This window comes from Podarcis tiliguerta (genome assembly GCF_965153285.1).
Source record: "Podarcis tiliguerta genome assembly, chromosome: 11".
Lineage (NCBI taxonomy): Eukaryota > Metazoa > Chordata > Lepidosauria > Squamata > Lacertidae > Podarcis > Podarcis tiliguerta.
The window spans coordinates 21,447,624-21,465,653 of NC_139544.1; the positions used below are offsets into that span (position 1 = coordinate 21,447,624).

The 18,030-nt window shown below is 41.0% G+C and overlaps 1 protein-coding gene across 7 annotated transcripts in view; it reads left to right on the forward strand.

The window, feature by feature from the left end:
- MCC (MCC regulator of WNT signaling pathway) overlaps nucleotides 1–18,030 on the forward strand; it is a 204,968-nt gene that overhangs the window by 123,498 nt on the left and 63,440 nt on the right. For all 7 annotated transcript variants that reach the window (XR_014503049.1, XM_083403790.1, XM_083403794.1 and 4 more), the window contains 2 exons: nucleotides 5,479–5,592; nucleotides 14,791–14,933. Coding sequence is in view for 6 of the 7 variants with exons in the window: in XM_083403790.1 (XP_083259916.1) it covers nucleotides 5,479–5,592; nucleotides 14,791–14,933 (257 nt within the window). In the remaining variant the exon portion in view is untranslated. The remainder of the gene's footprint in view (nucleotides 1–5,478; nucleotides 5,593–14,790; nucleotides 14,934–18,030) is intronic.

Consider the following 18,030-nt stretch of genomic DNA (forward strand, 5'->3'; position numbering starts at 1 on the left):
AAGTCACTAATTCTAGAAGATGGCTTACCCTTTAGGTTTCCCATTCCCATCTTGTCAGTATATTTGCTGAAATGGACTTTGATTACATTCATTTCATCACTTGTGTCGTAAAAGTGTGTCTTTGTGTAATATTAGCTTTAGAAAAAGGTACAAAATTGAGAAAGTGTCTGAGCAAACCATTAATGTATAGCTCAATCACTTTAAAGAAATGTGTCTCTTTGCAATAGAGCCATCATTTGGGGTGGGGAGAAGGTCGACTGCTGAAATTGAAACTGAGCACAGACACTAGAAACATCATGACGCCTTTGTGGAACAGTAGTAAAACCACAGGTTTTCCTCTACATTTTCAGAGCTGATACCTGTCTTACTGTGACTAAAGAACAAAGTCCTGATAGATCGAGTCTCAAAAGGAATGGTATTATCCGAACAAGGATCTGGTGCCTTCTGTTACCCCCCCCCCCCCCCAGGAAAAGACCAATTTGCAAAAGTAGTCATGGAGTGATACTATTCATTATGCACTTAACAGCAGCTGTGAAAAAGGCAAATTCCTTGTTAGGAATCGCCATGATTAGGGATTAAGCTGACAATATCATAATGACATAATGACTCTCCGGTTCATCCGTATTTGAAATGTTGTGTACAGTTCTACCCATACCTGGCTAAGAATATCGTAGAGGTGGGAGGGACCTAGAAAAAGACAGCCCAATGGAGCAACTTCTCTACAAAGAAAGGTTACAAAATTTGGAGCTTTTTAGTTTAGAAGAAAGAGGGAACATGACAGAGTTGTAATAAAATAATGCACTGTGGGCCAAAAGAGGAGATGGAGAACCCTCTTATAATACTGGAACTCATGAGTTATCCAATGAAGTTGAATGGTGCTGTTTGCAGGACAGGGGAAGAAGAAGCATTTCTTCACACAGCACTTAGTTAAATTAAGGAATTCACTACCAGAAGATTCCAGCTTGTGGGCATTGATATATCTTGTTAACTGTACATATTAGTAGTCAACATAGACTAGACCAGTTCCTGTTTAAAAATGCAAAGAAGTCTGGCAGTAAAAAACACCCAGGAATATTATGTCCAAAGTTAGTTCAGGTCAGGGGTAGGCGGCCTAAGGCCTGTGGGCCGGATGTGGCCCAATCACCTTCTCAATCCGGCCCACGGGCGGTCCAGGAATCAGCGTGTTTTTACATGAGTAGAATGTGTCCTTTTATTTAAAATGCATCTCTGGGTTATTTGTGGGGCCTGCCTGGTGTTTTTACATGAGTAAAATGTGTTCTTTTATTTACAATGCATCTCTGGGTTGTTTGTGGGGCATAGGAATTTGTTCATATTTTTTAAAAAAAATATAGTCCGGCCCACCACATGCATGGTCTGAGGGACGGTGGACCGGCCCACAGCTGAAAAAGGTTGCTGACCCCTGGTTCAGGTAGATGGATGGTGAAGTGACAGGATAGCAAATGATAACAAAATTTAATTGCCTGTTATTTGCTTTCTCATGGTAAAACTTGATTGAAGAAATGAAATTCTGCTTTAGGATAAAGATTCCGCAGAGTATTTTTCTTTTAAACTGAAATAATAAGCTATTAAATGCTGGTTGTGAAATTGGTTGCAGCTTTTGATGAAATGGAGCGTAGACTATGGAAACCCAGGCTCTTCAAATAAGCTAGTCTTCAAGGTGTGCAACAAAAAAACTTTAAAATGAATAGCCATGGACTAACATTGAAGGTTATTCTGTCATTAGCAATTACCACTACTGCTAAAAGACCCTCTGGCTAATAAAGACATGCTGCTGTAGAAATCTGTGGCGCTTACAGTATTTTTGCTCTTTCTGCTTGACTGCCTTGCATATAGTCTTGTGAAATACTAACGCATTGAAACTTTACAGGGGTTCTGAGATCAGTTGAGCAATTCTGTGAGGCTGAGATACAAGCTAAGCAACTTGTGTGTATAGAGAAGGATTGTGTGTGTCCTTTGCGAGTCTAAGTCAAATGCACGCTTTTGCCATTTGTAATTACTATGCTTTTGGTCTCTATATATAGGTACTATGCTAACTGACTTTGTGGTCCTGTTTTTACTGTGATTGCCCTATATTTCTTAGACTTTATTTTTAAAGTTGAGGGAAGACGTCATCTCAACAAAATATTTCAGATGCCATTATTTCCCAGGCTGACTGACTGCTTCAGTCCTACCTTGCTTCTGCGATATTTGAAGTTACCCAGCAAATTGTATCATGAAATCCAATTTTGAACAATGCAGCAATACAGGTCTTTTAGGACATCCACTTTGCCTGCAGAAAATGTAACTCAGATTTGTCACACACACACACACACACACCCCGTCTTGAAATCAAAACTGACCTTTTCACAATGCCGGTTAAGCCCACAGAAATGTTGCCGAATGTGCTACTATAAGACTTCTGCTAACTTTCTATGCAACACAGTAATTTCAGTGTTTTTGCTACCACATACATTGAAATTGGTATTCAGGTCGCTGGTTGGTTTTGTCATTAAATTCAATTCAAACAGATAATGGTTTTAAAAAAATGGAAGTATCATCATTCACCATGACTTAGAAGCTGTGTGGCATGGGAGATTTGCAAGATATATTTATCTTAGAAACCAGTAGCTTGACAGCTAAACAAAACATGCCCTTGTTATGCTTTCCAGTAAATGTTGTTTCCTGAGAGAAAATGGTTTTAGATTTAGTTCATGAATACAAAGAGAAGAATTGGATTATTTTATATTTTCCTCTTTGTATTTCCTTTGTCATTCTTGTAGAAACATAGCTATAAGAAATATATGGTGGTGTTGGTTGTGATGCCAGATCTGAGTTGAACATATTCCAGGGCATAGGAGCACAGGTTATTCTTATTCTTCTGCCCCACAGTTAAAAAGTTCATGTTTCTTCCGGGAGACACAGTACTTTGTGTTATATTTTGTTAGAACCTCTGCCAATGGATAGGTAAGACTGACACATCGGTCAAATCTGGGCCATTTATACAGTTAGAGTCAGATTCAGAAGCAGCATGCAGTGAGTAAATGGGAACTGAGTGCCTACAGAAACTATACAGGCAATGTGAACAGGCAGAATGGAGAAATAATATCAGATGAGACAGGTAGATCTGATGAAAAAAAATAATCTTACGAGTAGCAGAGCCTTTATGTGGTAATAAACTGGATTAGAGGTATACAAGACTACTAGCTAGTCCAATCCAATCCAAATAACTTTATTGTACTAGCCTTTGGCCATGACAAATCTGAATCAAAAATGAATACAAGCAAAATGGGTATCACGCCACAAATAATGGTCTCTGTTTAGATCTCTGTGTCTCCCTTACACTGATACGTTGTTCAGGGTCTCCTTTCTAATCGTTCTGGCTGCCAAAGCAAAAAGGGAGACTTTATTAGTGTTTACATCTGCCAGGGAGAGAAATTTTTCCTGTATGGACAGTAAGGTGAGAAACCACCTCCTAAGTCCAATGTATAGTGGGCAATATAGTAAATAGCGCAAGATGTCTTCCACCTGCGGTTGCCCACATGTGCAAAAGCCTGTCTTCGTATGGTACCCTGTTAAATCGTCCATCTAGGATGGCCAAGGGCATAGCTTGAAAACAACGCAGCTCATTAAAAGCTAATTGTAGCAGCTTCATGCAAGTCATGCAACCTGTAGTTAAGTTTTATTACTAGCTAGCCGGAGAGAGCTCTTCTGTGTCTGATGGGACACAATTCCCCTCAGATAAAACATGTATGTCCTCTGTTTGGGAGCTTTTGGATTGAGGTATCTATTTTTACATGTGGACAGTATCAGTAGAGTCTGTACTTGTTGGCATCCATCTGTTTCGGAAAAGACGGTAGAGGAGTGCTCTTTGGGGGTGAAGCCAAACCGTTGGAAGATCGTAGAGACCGATATGGGAGAGACATGTTTTGGTGCAGCTGGGGCAGATTAAGGCATCCAGTTGTGCTCCTCCCAGCCGTCATTTCTCCTCTGGTCACGGCTGTGGATACACAACCTGACTGTCTCCAGGGGCTGCTGTCATCTGCAAGGGATTCCCACGCTGTGGGGTTTATCTTTGTAATGCAGAGTTGGTCTGCCAATGGGCCTGGTAGCTGAAGCCAGCTCCCCATAGAACACATCCTTCAGAATCCAGCCATCTTCCGTTCTGTGGATAGGTCCAAGCCAGCGTAAACGTATCTGAGACAGAACTAAACATGCTGGGAATGTGGACTCTAGTATAAGAGTCTGTACTAGAGATATAACATTCCTGGGAATTTTGAAGCTGTGGAGGGAAATGTGTGTTTCCCTCGAGTTTTTATATCTGTAAACTGACCAAAGTTGCAAGTTAAAACCCTGTGCTATGACTAATATTATTTTTCTCTAAGATAGTATTTTGGTTCATTCATATAATCCTCACGTGCACCCAAATACCAAATATTTTAAGGATATAAAGAATATGTTAAGTCTTATAAATGGTAATTGTGGTTGACCAAGCCAAAGCTGATGGCCATGTTTGGTTGATGGTCCGGTCAAGCTGGTGTGACGTGAGCAAGGTTTTTGCTCCTGAGTCTGCATGGAGTGTTGTGCAAATGCTTGCAGCTAGCAAAATAATATACTGAAGGGTAGACTAGGCATTTCATAGCCTAACAGAATGCTGAAAAGTCAGAATTAATTTGAAATAAACTCAGAAAAAGGCCAGAGTTTATATGCTTCGGACAGAACCTTTAAAAAATAGGAAGTGATGTGTATGTTAGGTTCAGATTAAGAGAGCATTGGGTATTCAAGCTAAATGGATAAGGGTTAAGATTATGGCTTTGTTCCATATTTTGTGGAGAACTGCTTTATCCAGACATTTATATATATGTATTTTTCATACCATTTAAGTAGCACTCTTAGCATGCAACCAAAAATAATAATTCAAGGGTACTCTGAGGTGACTATTCAATTTTCACAAGCACAAGAGATTGAAAGATTCTTACATAAGAAGAGGGTTTAAAAGGGAAAGAGAGAAAGTGGAAGATAAGTGAGTTAGAACAGTCTGATATGGTTAGCTCTAGTTGTGTCAGCTGAAGATGAGGTTTTGAAGAGGAATTCTTCAGACAACAGACTGCTGGGAGACTTAAATGGCATAAAAGTGAACCAAAGTATATGAAGTCTTCGGTAACGTAGAATTCTGCATTTAAAGTCACACTAAAAGAGTAATGCACTGGAACTTCCAATTATATTAGACTCCATTGCATTTAAGTTTTTTATGGTGTATGTTCTGATAAGCAAATGTATTCAGCAGTAAAGCTGGAAATGTCCCAAATGAAAGCATATAATAGCTTGTCCTACTTTTTGATTTGCAAATTCTGAAGTGTGAAACATCACACCCTGCTTCAGACACTTGTATCATCAATACTGCTCCAGAATACATATAAGGAAGTGGTGCATTTTGTAGATTACGTTTAATTTTAGCTGCACTTTGTTTTTGTGTTACAGCTCCACTTAGCAGCACTGGCATCTCTGAAAGGAGACATAGTGGAACTTAACAAACGCCTACAGCAAACCGAACGAGAAAGGGATTCGTTGGAAAAGAAATTGGCAAAGGCACAGGTAAGTGATTGTTCAGCCGCTGAAATGGTATTTGCTCTCAAGGCTTCAAACAATTTAATCGGTAAAAAGATAAAAGGCACTGTTGTAAGATAGCTGTCAAATAAGTGAGGCTTTAACAGTCAAACAGTGAAAATTGGTAGTTTGTTTGAGGCTGTTGAGTGGGTAAAAGGAACACCTCTCTGGATGTCCAGATAGAGGCTGTGGCCTGGAATAGCTCTGCTCAGCTTAGGCTGCTGTGCCACCAGCACCAATTCCTGAAAAGACCCAGAAACATGTACCTTACTTACATTAGAGGAATGCACTCTGCATGGACTACCTTTGAAAGTCTTCAGATATTTCAGTTGGCCCAAACTGAATAACAAGCTCATGGGATAATATTACCCCCTATTATGCAAGGGTTGCCAACTGGTTGCCAACCCGTTTCTGAGCACAATCTTAATGTTGACTATCATTAAAGCCCTAAATGGCTTGGTTGCAGGATACTCAAGGAGCTGGTCTCCTCCTGTATCTTCCTGCTGCTCCCAAAGATCTATTGGAGAGGCCCTTCTTCTGTGTCCATCATAGACTGAGTCACTGTTGGCTGGGACAAGAGATGGGCTTTCTCATTGACCATGACCAAGTTGAGAACTACATTACTCTATGAGATTCATTTGGTCCCATCTTACTGTTTTCCAACAACTGGTTAAAGCTTTCCTGTTCTCCCCATCCTTTTTTTCTCTAGGCAGAATGTCTTGTGGCACACACTCATTTCTGAATGTTTTTCAACTCTCTTATTTAATTCATTGTGTTTTTATTTGTTGTAAGCCATCCTAACTGATGCAAATGCATTTGAAGAACAGGGTATACGTTTTCTAAATAAATATGAATGGCATGAAGTTCTGCTCAGAAACAGTAAAACAGAGATTTATTTTGCTGACATACAGTCTATTTTTCCCCCCATAATATTTTTATTAAGATTTTCACATAAAAGAAGAAAAAGAAACATAGAAAAATAAAAACAAATAAAAACAATTCAATTTTCATAGTATTTCTTGCATTTGCTTGTTTCCCGGACTTCCCCACGCCTCCCCTCTCTGTATTCCAGTTCAATTATTTAGTCAGCAAATCCCTTCCCTCTACCTTATCCTTATCTTTATCTTAGTATATTATACCTTTGGTTTTTCGTCTTTTAACCTTCCATTTTTCCATATTCCTTCACCACATTATTACTAATAACCCTTTAACCTCAATCCAACATCATTCTAACATTCATTAATTTTATAATATTTCTGTAAATAGTCTTTAAATTTCTTCCAATCTTCCTCCACCAGCTCTTCTCCCTGGTCTCGGATTCTGCCGGTCATTTCCGCTAATTCCATATAGTCCATCACCTTCATCTGCCATTCTTCCATACAGTCTAGTTTGAGAGAAAAGAAAGACAGTGGATAGGATTCCCACTAGCACAATGGGGCTTTTCCACCTCTCCCTTCACCTCCCCTCAATCTGCTTCAGAGGGTCAGGAGAACCCCCAGAAAAAAACATGTTGCGGAGACGAGAGGGGAGTTTGCTCCGTCAGCACAAGTATTTCTGCTTGTGCATCATGCTGCAGTGAATACTGCCCAATGTTTTTGCTCTGACTTAAGCATCGTATGTATACTTCCTGTAGATGTGGTCCACCATTTTCAGTGAAAAGAGCACAATTTAGTGCAAAGGGATGTGTGCCGTGAGCAAAAAAAAACCAGTAAACAATTCAAGATATTTGTCTCGCATTAGCAACACTGATTTTTATTTGTTGTGCATCGTTGGTTTGCAGACTTGAAGAGGAATGCAGGGTAAAATTATCTGTCATAGGATTTGCTAGCCCTTTTGTACTGCTTTTTAACCAGGCTTCATTTGCATCATAATAAAGCACTCATTCCAAGCCATTACTGGATTTTAATTTGCTGGCAAGGGTTGGTTTCTTAATTTCCATTGTTACGTTTTTAGGTCCAGCTTGGGCACCCAAAAAATAAAATAAACATCAGCTATGGGGGAATAACTTCTTGAAGACTTGCTTGACCCACTCAAGATTCTCGCTTCTCATTTTACAAGAGAGTCTGCCTAGATAATTTGTTACACACTTTGCTGGAAAGGGTTTCACACATGAAAAGGGTTTCACATGAAGTGTGTAACAAATTATCTAGGTAATTTCTCTTGTAAAAGGTGGGGATGAGCTGATAGCCTTTAAAAGCAACACTCATATTAAAATAAAGTTAGAGTACAGTGGTGCCCCGCAAGACGAATGCCTCGCAAGACGGAAAACCCGCAAGACGAAAGGGTTTTCCGTCTGCAGAGGCGCTTCACAAGACGAATTTCCCTATGGGCTTGCTTCGCAAGACGAAAAATGACGAAAAAAAACGATTTTTTTTTTTTTTGCTCCAAAACCCCTTATTCTGAATCGCTAAGCTGCTAAAAGTATTTTAGCAGCAAAACCGCTAATCCCCCCCCTAAAAAAGCCGTTTTTAGCCCTTTTTTAGCCAATAGCACTAATAGCGCTACTCCGTCAATGGCCTTGCTTCGCAAGACGAAAAAACCGCAAGACGAAAAGACTCCCGGAACGGATTCTTTTCGTCTTGCGAGGCACCACTGTACTTCTGGGGGCGCGGGTGGCGCTGTGGGTTAAACCACAGAGCCTAGGACTTGATGATCAGAAGGTCGGCGGTTTGAACCCCAGAGTCGGTCACGACTGGACCTAATGGTCAGGGGTCCCTTTACCTTTACCTTTAGAGTACTTCAGAGAAGGTAAATATGGCAAAATAGCAGATTACTTAGATAGTTGCATTCCTATCCCACCTGCCTAAAATGGGAATACAAAGCAGGATCCAAGTTTTGCATTAATACTGTCAGGTTCTTTTGTTTTGGGACATTTTGAAATGGTATTGGCCACATGTTCCCTGGCCCTGGATCAGCTCTGGCACAACATGTCTTAAATAGGCATCCGGAAGTGAGTCAAAAGTCTTTCTGCTCCACCTCTTTTTAAAGCTTAAAGATCCATGGTTAGGAAAGGGGGGGGGCACTATCTGTCCCCTGCAGTGCTGACAAAAAGTTCACATTTAACATTGAGGCAGATTATGGCTTAGACTGAGTGAATGAACAAATATGCATGTTACTGGAGAAAAGATTATGGCTGCTGCTCTCCTCCCCTGGTCTTGCTGTACTACCATGGTTTATCTTGCTGTTATTATTGAACCCCAGAAAAACCACAAATGGTAAACTAAGAACAAACCTTGGCTTGTCAGGAGGAAGACAAACCACAAGCTTAGGTTCAGATGTCCCTTGAAAACAAACCATGGGGTAACCTCGAGTAGTGTGTCGGCAGCAGGACCCGGGCAGAGGTCAGTCTTCTCATTCATGCTAAACCATGGTTTGTCCCAGGGTTATGTGCAACCTTTGTCAATTTCTGAAAGACCGAGCTTGTAAAAAGCTAGTCAGGGAGGCATTTGCTAACAGAGCAGCCCATTCGCAGCAAGGAGAAAATAAAATTATTAGTTCTGGATCAGGTTGAACAGGAATTAGAACAACACCAGAGCTGAGTAAGGAACAAATTTAACAACATTTCAGTTTTATGAATTCCAAGTAGTTTTGAGTTGTAATATAGTCAGAATTCACAAACTTGCTTCCTGTATGTGACAACACTTGTGCCCATTACACAATAGCACCAACCTCTTTACAAAATGGAATTTAGGAGCTTATAAGCAATGGAAGCTACAGTATCAAGTGAGCAAACATGTCGAGATCATCAAATTGCCAAATAATAGACATCTGGGAATCCCATGCTAATGGGGTGTTGCTTGTTCCTCACAACTCTGCTGGAAAAGTTAGGCAATGCATAATCAAAAAGAGCATTCATTAACCTCCAAAGGACTATTTTGCCAGGAAGCATTACACAACTGGAGATTTTTGGAGATACGCAATTCTCCCAGAAAAGAAACAGCAACTAGACATGTTTTGGCTATGCATACTGTGATGATATAGAAGGTGTATGATGTTGCCCTTTTATCCTAAGGCAGGGTTTCCCAAACTTGTGTCTCCACCTGTTTCTGGACTACAACTTCCATCTTCGCTAGCTAGCAAGACCAGTGGTCAGGGATGATGAGAACAGCTGGAGACACAAGTTTGGGAAACAATGTCCAAAGGTATTGTTGCAATAGCTAGTTTTGTGTATTGGAACAATAGGTCCAGGAATGTAATATTGGGAAATAACTGCCCAGGAACATCACTGCTGTGACACAAGAGTGAGGAAATAGCTTGGAGTGATTATACAGCTGACCTAGGTTTCTGACATATTGTTTTGGTTTGGTGCTAGTTTTGCTTTGAAATGCTCTCTTTGTCAGACCCAACATCCACATATCAGGTTTCTTAATCATTCTCATCTGCCCACTGATATATTTGAACAGTACGTCGTCTGTACTATCAAGAGAAAAACTGTGCCTCAGTGAGGCTTTGAGGGGTCCCTCGGTCAAAAATGACGAAAGTGCAAGCTTTAAGATAACAACAATGAATTAACTGTTAGTGTCCCAAATCTTCTTCCTTGGCTTAAAATGCCATGCAGTCTGTAGAAATTATTGGATGGCTTTCTAGATACAGCTGAATCGTGTAATGACTTGCACCGTCCTGACCTGCCATGGATCTCTCATCGCTCAAAGATTTGATTTCGGCTTTATGCAGCTGTCTCAGCCTGTGGAGCAAATGCTACCACAGTTCTGGGGGTTAAGGTTAGGCCTTCTAGTTCAGTACAATAATACAGCTGCATTGTTGCATCCAATGCATTGCAACTTTAAGTGTATTAAAAGACAAGACAGTCCTGCTGTTGTACCAATATCCCAGGCCTGGTGTCTTTTTCTTACCCTATATTTTGCTTTCTCTTTTTGTTAGCTCTTGAGATTTTCCAAGTACTTTCCTTCATTGTGAGCCCCTCTTATCCCTATCCTAGAAACTAAAGTTTATTCTGGAAACTTTAGCCTGGAAATAATTTTTATTCTACCCTGTTCCAAACAAGGGCTCTACATTTGCAAGAATTCGTTGATTCTCATCAACATAGCCTTTCCTTCCTCATATTGTTAACTGCAACACATTGACCACTGAAACAAAGACCTGGGACTTTAGTTTTGAAATGGTAAAATTGTAAATCACCTATAATTACTGTGTGAAAGTGTAATGGTAGAAGGATGATCAGATATTTAAAGAGAAATCTATGGAAGAGTGTAATTATAAACATGTAAGGTAGCCATAATTTTGCAAATGGCTCTAACATGAAGAGGAAGGTGCTAGGCTAAAATAACCAAACTTTCCATCTTTTCTGGAACTGCTTTTTAAATATTCAATTTAAAAAGTTCAGCTACAAAAAAATACTACAGAAAAGCAATTGACCATACAATAGTTTCAATTGTGGCTTGGTGCCCCAAATGAATTCAGTATCTCTGTGGTAATCTTGTAAATCAGAGTTCTGTGTGCTTATATATGAAAGATTATTTGGAAAAAGGATGTTAGCACATTGCAGACAGTGGTGGATAATATTGGAGATAAACTCCAATATACTGGTGTATTGCTCAGGTTTATGTTTTTGGACTGGAACAATCTAGTTTTTAGTTTATTCAGTTGGGCAGTTCCACTTTAAACAAATTAGGCAACCATGAAGAGTGGGAAAATGTGTTGTAGAATTTAGCATTAGCCTGCTTTGTACTGCAAGACTGAAAGTAGCAGCAAACTGCAAGAGCGGCAAAGCCTCATTCATTTATGATTGCCATATGAAACAAAAATATTGCTTACTAATTATATTAGAGTGAGAGGAGGACATCAGTTTATAGACAAGCATATTGAAAACAGGTCTTTGTTTATTATTGGATCCACATGTGTTTTTAAATACTTCAGTGATATTTTAATTTTAATATTTTTAAGAGTCTACGTGTGTGTGCGTGTAGATACCCATGATACAGTGAAAAAGACAGAGAAGCCTGATAGAGATTTCTTGCATGCGTGATAGGAATGCAGAAAGAAAGAAAGAAAAGAAACCCAGGGAGATGTTTTTGTACAAATAAACGATTTGATATCATATTCCCATAGAACCATTGCTCAGTTTGGTCAGGTTTACTAAGAATCATGTAAGGAGTTAACATATGGAGTTGGAAGGTATATGTTAGCAGTGGCAAACATTTTAATTGCCACTAAATAGAGAATCCCCAATATAAAACAAACAAGGTTAATAAATGCTGATATTTAGCTTCAGTGGTCAAACTTACAGAAATCGTACATTTGCAAGAAGACTGACAAAAAGGAGGAAAGGTGAGCAATTTGAGTGCTTCAAGTGACCAGCTTATTTACTCATTTCCAGAATTTGCTGACTCATCTGTTGCTAAGTAGAAATACAGTGGTACCTCCGGTTGTGGACGGGATCCGTTCCGGAGGTCCGGTAGGACCCTGAGGTTTTGCAACCTGAGGACTGCTTCTGTGCATGTGGGGGGGGGGGTGAAACCCAGTCAAATTCTTCCAGGTTTGCCGCACATGCATCCTGTAGTTAAGTTACCAGAGGGTTATGTAAACGGAGATTCAACTGTACCTGTAAAACGATTGAAAATACTTTTAAGAACAGAGAGGAGGAGGGAGTAGAAAAAGAATGCTTCGTGACACAGCAGTGATGTTGCAGGCCAAAAGAAGTGGACTGATTGTCAAAAGGAAGAGTATAAAAAGTAAAGAAAATGTGACTGTGAACTGAGGCCCCAGGCGACCTCCGTAGAAAGAGTATCAGCACTGCTGACAAAATTTTATGGACGAGCTAGAATTTGAAACCAAGAAAAAAGCCCTTGTGACTTTGCCTTCCCCAACCTGCCTGGACACTGAGATCCAGCACCAAGGGCCTTCTGGCAGTTCCCTCACTGCGAGAAGCAAAGCTACAGGGAACCAGACAGGGGGCCTTCTTGGTAGTGGTGCCCACCCTGTGGAACGTCCTCCATCAGATGTCAAAGAGATAAACAACTACCTGACATTTAGAAGACATCTGAAGGCAGCCCTGTTCAGGGAAGTTTTTAATGTGTGACATTTTAATGTATTTTTAATCTTTGTTGGAAGCCGCCCAGAGTGGCTGGGAAGCCCCAGCCAGATGGGTGGGGTACAAATAATACATTATTATTATTATTATTATTATTATTATTATTATTATTATTACCTGGTACCAGATGTTTTGGACTGCAGCTTTCCCTCTTCCCCAGCCATCACAGCCAGTTTGGGGAAGGCTGATATGGAAGATTTTATACCATGCACACTATAGAGGTTGAAAACCAGACTGGGCAGGTTAAAAGCTTCCTAATATCAAAGCGTGTATCATGCAGCTAAATCTTAAAGAGGTTATGTTAGTGGCTCCCAATATCAACAAATATTGCCCTGTTGACAGGTTTACATTCCTAGGAATTGCAGACTGCTCATTCATGCTGGGATATTGAACGAAATTACCGGTAGGTTTCGATATCACTGAGGGCCTGGATTATGATGAACAAGGCAGATGGAGCAAGGAGCATCATATGCTTAATTGGGTAAAAGAGTCTATAACAAATTTGGGATAAACATAGGAAAGTTTTGGCCCCATATTACCTTGTGTAACATTGCATATTGTCAAGACTTTGTTATATCCTGGATAGTTACTAAGAAGAGAGACAGAAGAAAAAGAGGGAAGAAAAAGCTCTGATAAGATGCAAGGATTAGTTGGAGGAATATTGCAGGCAGGAGAAGAGGTTAAGGATGGACAGCAAGATGTTTTCTTAATACAGTGGTACCTCGGGTTAAGTACTTAATTCGTTCCGGAGGTCCGTTCTTAACCTGAAACTGTTCTTAACCTGAAGCACCACTTTAATGGGGCCTCCTGCTGCCGCCGGAGCACAATTTCTGTTCTGATCCTGAAGCAAAGTTCTTAACCCGAGGTACTATTACTGGGGTAGCGAAGTCTGTAACCTGAAGTGAATGTAATCTGAAGCATATGTCACCCGAGGTACCACTGTAACATATTGCAAGAAAAACTGATGAAGGAACAAGCACAACAGGATCAAGCCCATTTTGAACTAGATCCAAATGCTGGAGTACTCTGAGCCCCTTTTTAAAGGGTCCACGGGAGCAGGGGTATATACATTTATCTTCCATGCCTCCTCCTCCTCCTCCTCCTCCTCTTCAAAGATTTGGTGCCATCTCTTGTTCTTGTACTGCAGTGTTCATTGTATGTGTCTGTCATCAGATAAGGTTTATTTTGAAAAATGTTGGCTGTCCAATGATTTGAGAGAGACCAGGATAGCTACTGTGGCTAAAGTCCATTAGCACCAGTCTGTATATCTTCAGTCAAAATAAGCAATGGCCATCTCTTCAGCGCACTACTTTGAGAGATGAAATCTGGTAAAGCAGAGTTCTTATTTATTGACAGAAAGTAATTGTCACACACTGACATGTCTGAAATATTATTTCAGATCGAAGACAATGGATGTCTGAAACCTGCAGCTAGCTAGGTCTGAGATCGGGTTCATGGGCGCCAGAGAGTAATTTGGTACAGTAATGTGCATCGTGACATGTTTTCTTTGTGTAAGCTAAACGAGAGAAGTCAAACATGACATTAAAAGGGATTCACAGCATATTATAAAGACAGTTTTACTGTTGAACTTACAGAAAATCACATTCTGAACTGAACACTATTTGAAGATGTCAGTCTTTACCCATTCTCTAATTTACTGCTGCCTGTTCAGCCAACTCTTCTGCCTCCTACTCAAACTGGCAACAACCAAAGGACACAATCCATACAAAAAGCAGTGTTGCTTATAATCTCATATTCACACCTCCCTTTGAGAAACTATAAATTAAGATCTATTCTTTATAATTTCCTATTCAAAACTTATATTTCCTAAGTGTGGGATTGTGAGAGACTTCAGGTGGATATATACACAGGAAAAACACACACCCTATAAATAAGTCAGAAATTAGAGCGTTATAACAAAAGAAAAAAATCGCTATGGAAAATTGCGTTTTAAAATTTCCTGCTCTCTGGCGCCATCTGTTGCTGCATGTTTATAGTGCATTCAAATCGCTGTTCCTTTACTAATTTAGCCGAGTCCTACGTGAAGCATTTTCTTGCATCCTTTTTCCGTATAGCTCCCCATTATGTCCCATGCTGTTCCTCTGAATGTCTTTATTCTACTGCTGCTGTTTTAGTGTGAACAGTCCCACCTAATGAGAGAGCACGAAGATGTGCAAGAGCGGACGACGCTTCGCTACGAAGAACGGATCACGGAGCTCCACAGCATTATCGCAGAACTAAATAAGAAAATCGATCGACTTCAAGGAACTACTATAAGGTAGAGCCTAACACCAGCATAAATCTGCCTCTTGAGCTTCGATAAATATTTGCTCCCATCTAATCATATTGGGTTGCATATACACACACGCATACATGTGTATACATGTAGACACGCACGCATGTACCTGCTTAGAAACTTGATTGTTTTATATCCCTTAATCCTTACAGTTGTATGCTGCTGCTTCCCCATACACTTGTCCAGTCATAGAATTGTAGAATTGGAAGGATCATCTAGTCCAATCTCCTGCAATGCAGGAACCTATTGCCCAATGTGGGGCTCGAACCCACAGCCACGAGTCTCACGCTTTACTGCCTGAACTATCCATCCAGTAATACTTCTCTCCCCTGAGCCAGATATACACTATGCCACCCAAAGTAAATAGATCTGCAGCCAAAACACCTCTCGTCCTCCCTTTTGAGATACACCATTGGGCCACAAACCATTATTGTGAAAACTAAACTTTGCATTTTGTTGGTTGTATATGTGAAACTTCTAGAGTGGCTTTTGTTTTTCTTTACACAATTTGTGAAGAAAATTTCATTGAAAGGTCTATGGGGAAATGGCAATGGTGATGGTGGTTGGAGCATAAATGTAGGACCCAGCTGGTGTTCAGGTTCAGATTTTGTTGGATTCTTTATGGAAATGACACTGAGTTTCTTCTATGTCTCTTCAATGTGATGCTGTCTCTTTCAGATACATTTGGTATTTGTGAATGTCTGTTAGTACTCTCTACAAAGTTCATCTCTGGCAATACTAGCTATGGAATTCATCTATGAAATCTATCTAGAGCTGAAGGAATTTTGTTGCAAACATTAATCATATTGGCTGCTTTAGCTCCTCACGCTTCTTCCTAAGTTGAATATATTCTTCCATTCATGATCAGCTCTATGAAATTACCACAGAACGATATTAGATCTTACAGTTGTAGCTTATGCTTTACTTCTGAAGTAACAGAAGATCTTGCACCTGAAGAAAAAAATCTCATCTCAAGTCTGAAATAAGCAAAATGAGTTATCTGCAAAGCCCTTAATTACTAATGAATTTGTAGGTGTCTCGCTTCAAGATAGCTCCTAATTGGCTCATAACACTTGCGTAATATCTCTCATATATTTTCGCTGCCCAGAAAGCATTATACTTTATACATGCTCCATAGGAGAGGAACCTTAACGTTAGAAGACTGATTTCTTAGGAGAGATGAGAATGCTGCCCATTCAACGCCAAGTGTAGATCAGAAGTACATGGAGAACTATCACATGCCCTCACTTTGGTACAGGAAATAAAAATGGCAGCTGCTTATTTTTGAGTAGATGCGACAAAAACATTAGCATAAATATAATTCTAGCAAACCTTGTATTCACAGAGGACCTAACACCTGAGGATATCAAAGTGCTTTACCAGCACTAATTAAAGCAGAGCAAATGTTGGAAACCAGCCAATGCCTGGATTGGGTTTTGAAGCCATGAGAGAATTACTTTGCACACACCCTGTCAACACCCCAGATGAATTCCTTAGCGAAGATAGCAGTGGGGAAATGCCAGTGCCACTTGCCTAATTTCTTGCTCTAATATGCTAAACTGATGAAGACAAACTTACATATTACACTGTTCGTTTCCTTTTTCCAACCTTTACCTATCAGGGTAAGTCATTGCCGTAGTTTAAAGCAGGGTTTGGTAATTGTGATCTGATCAAAGTGAATACTCCAGAGGAACAGCCAGCTAAGCTTTCCTGGCACCTAATGGCTAAGAGGGAGCTGTATGGCACAATACAGAAATTGTTCATCTAGGGACCACAAATGGTTGTCCAAACATATTTCAAAATATCTTTGTCACTGGTGTATAGTATACACTGTAAGCCAACTCTGTTGCAGGATTGACTCTGAATAAGACTGATACCCTAACTTTAAATCAAATTGTCAAGAAGGAACACAAAAGATATTTTTAAATGCAAAAAACCACACATAATTGTGTGTCAAAGCCAGAGCCAGCCCCATGAGAATAAAGACACAAGGACACAGAATTTTGGTTAATGTTAATGGGCAAAATTTAGGCCACAACTTTATTGGTTACAGAATGTGAGCAGTATTGGCTTAGGCATTGGCATCAACAGACTACTTGGCGCACTGGCCCATAGGGCGCACCTAGTTGTTTTTTTTGGGGGGGGGGAATAAAGAAAAAAAAATTTCCACCCCAGTTGTGGGGCTGGGGCCCAAGCTTCCCCCGACCCCAGAACAGGCTGCTATCCGCAAGCCGTGGGAGAGCTGTGTGACTTCGCGCAGCTCTCCCCCGGCTAGCGGAGAGCTGCGCGAAGCCCGAAGCCTGGGGCGTGCTGAGCTCAGCCTGCCCCAAGCTTCTGGGTGCAGGCAAGCTCTCCGCTAGCCGTGGGATAGCTGCCTGAAGCCTGGAGAGCGAGAGGGGTCGATGCGCACCGACCCCTCTTGCTCTCCAGGCTTCAGCGAAAGCCTGCATTCGCCCCATAGGACGCACACACATTTCCCCTTCATTTTTGGAGGGGGAAAAGTGTGTCCTATAGGGCAAAAAATACGGTATATCTGACTCCTGCCCGCCTTGCAGGAAGTCTGGTAAGGGTAAACCACCAGTAGGGGGAGCACCGCCGATGTGGATCGACTTGAGCACCCCTGGTTTCCTGCTGGGGTCATGGCATGGCCCTAGCTCCACCTCAAGCTTCAGGCGAGATCCACACCCCCAGATTCCTTTAAGAGAATACCCTTGAGCACGGAGGGGCAGGTGATGGCTGCACCTCCCCTTCCCCAAAACATCGCTATTCTACTGCCTAACCGCCAAACCTTACAAAGTTGTGACGATTGCTACGAAGTAGGCGAAGACCAAGTGGCTGGTGCCAATTTGCCAAGTGGAAAAAGTCCTACCCAGGCCCCTCAACGGCGACTAACCGAAGTCCATAGCAAGGCCAATGATGCAAGCTGAGCAGAGGATGGGAGAGCGGGAGATCCGCAGCCCAAGGCTGAAAAGGGATGATTCAGTGTCGCACTGTGGTTTAAATTGGCCCTGGCCACACACCCCAAGCCACCTGCTTGGCTGATTGACTAACTGGCATGGCCCTGCCTCCCCAGCGTAAG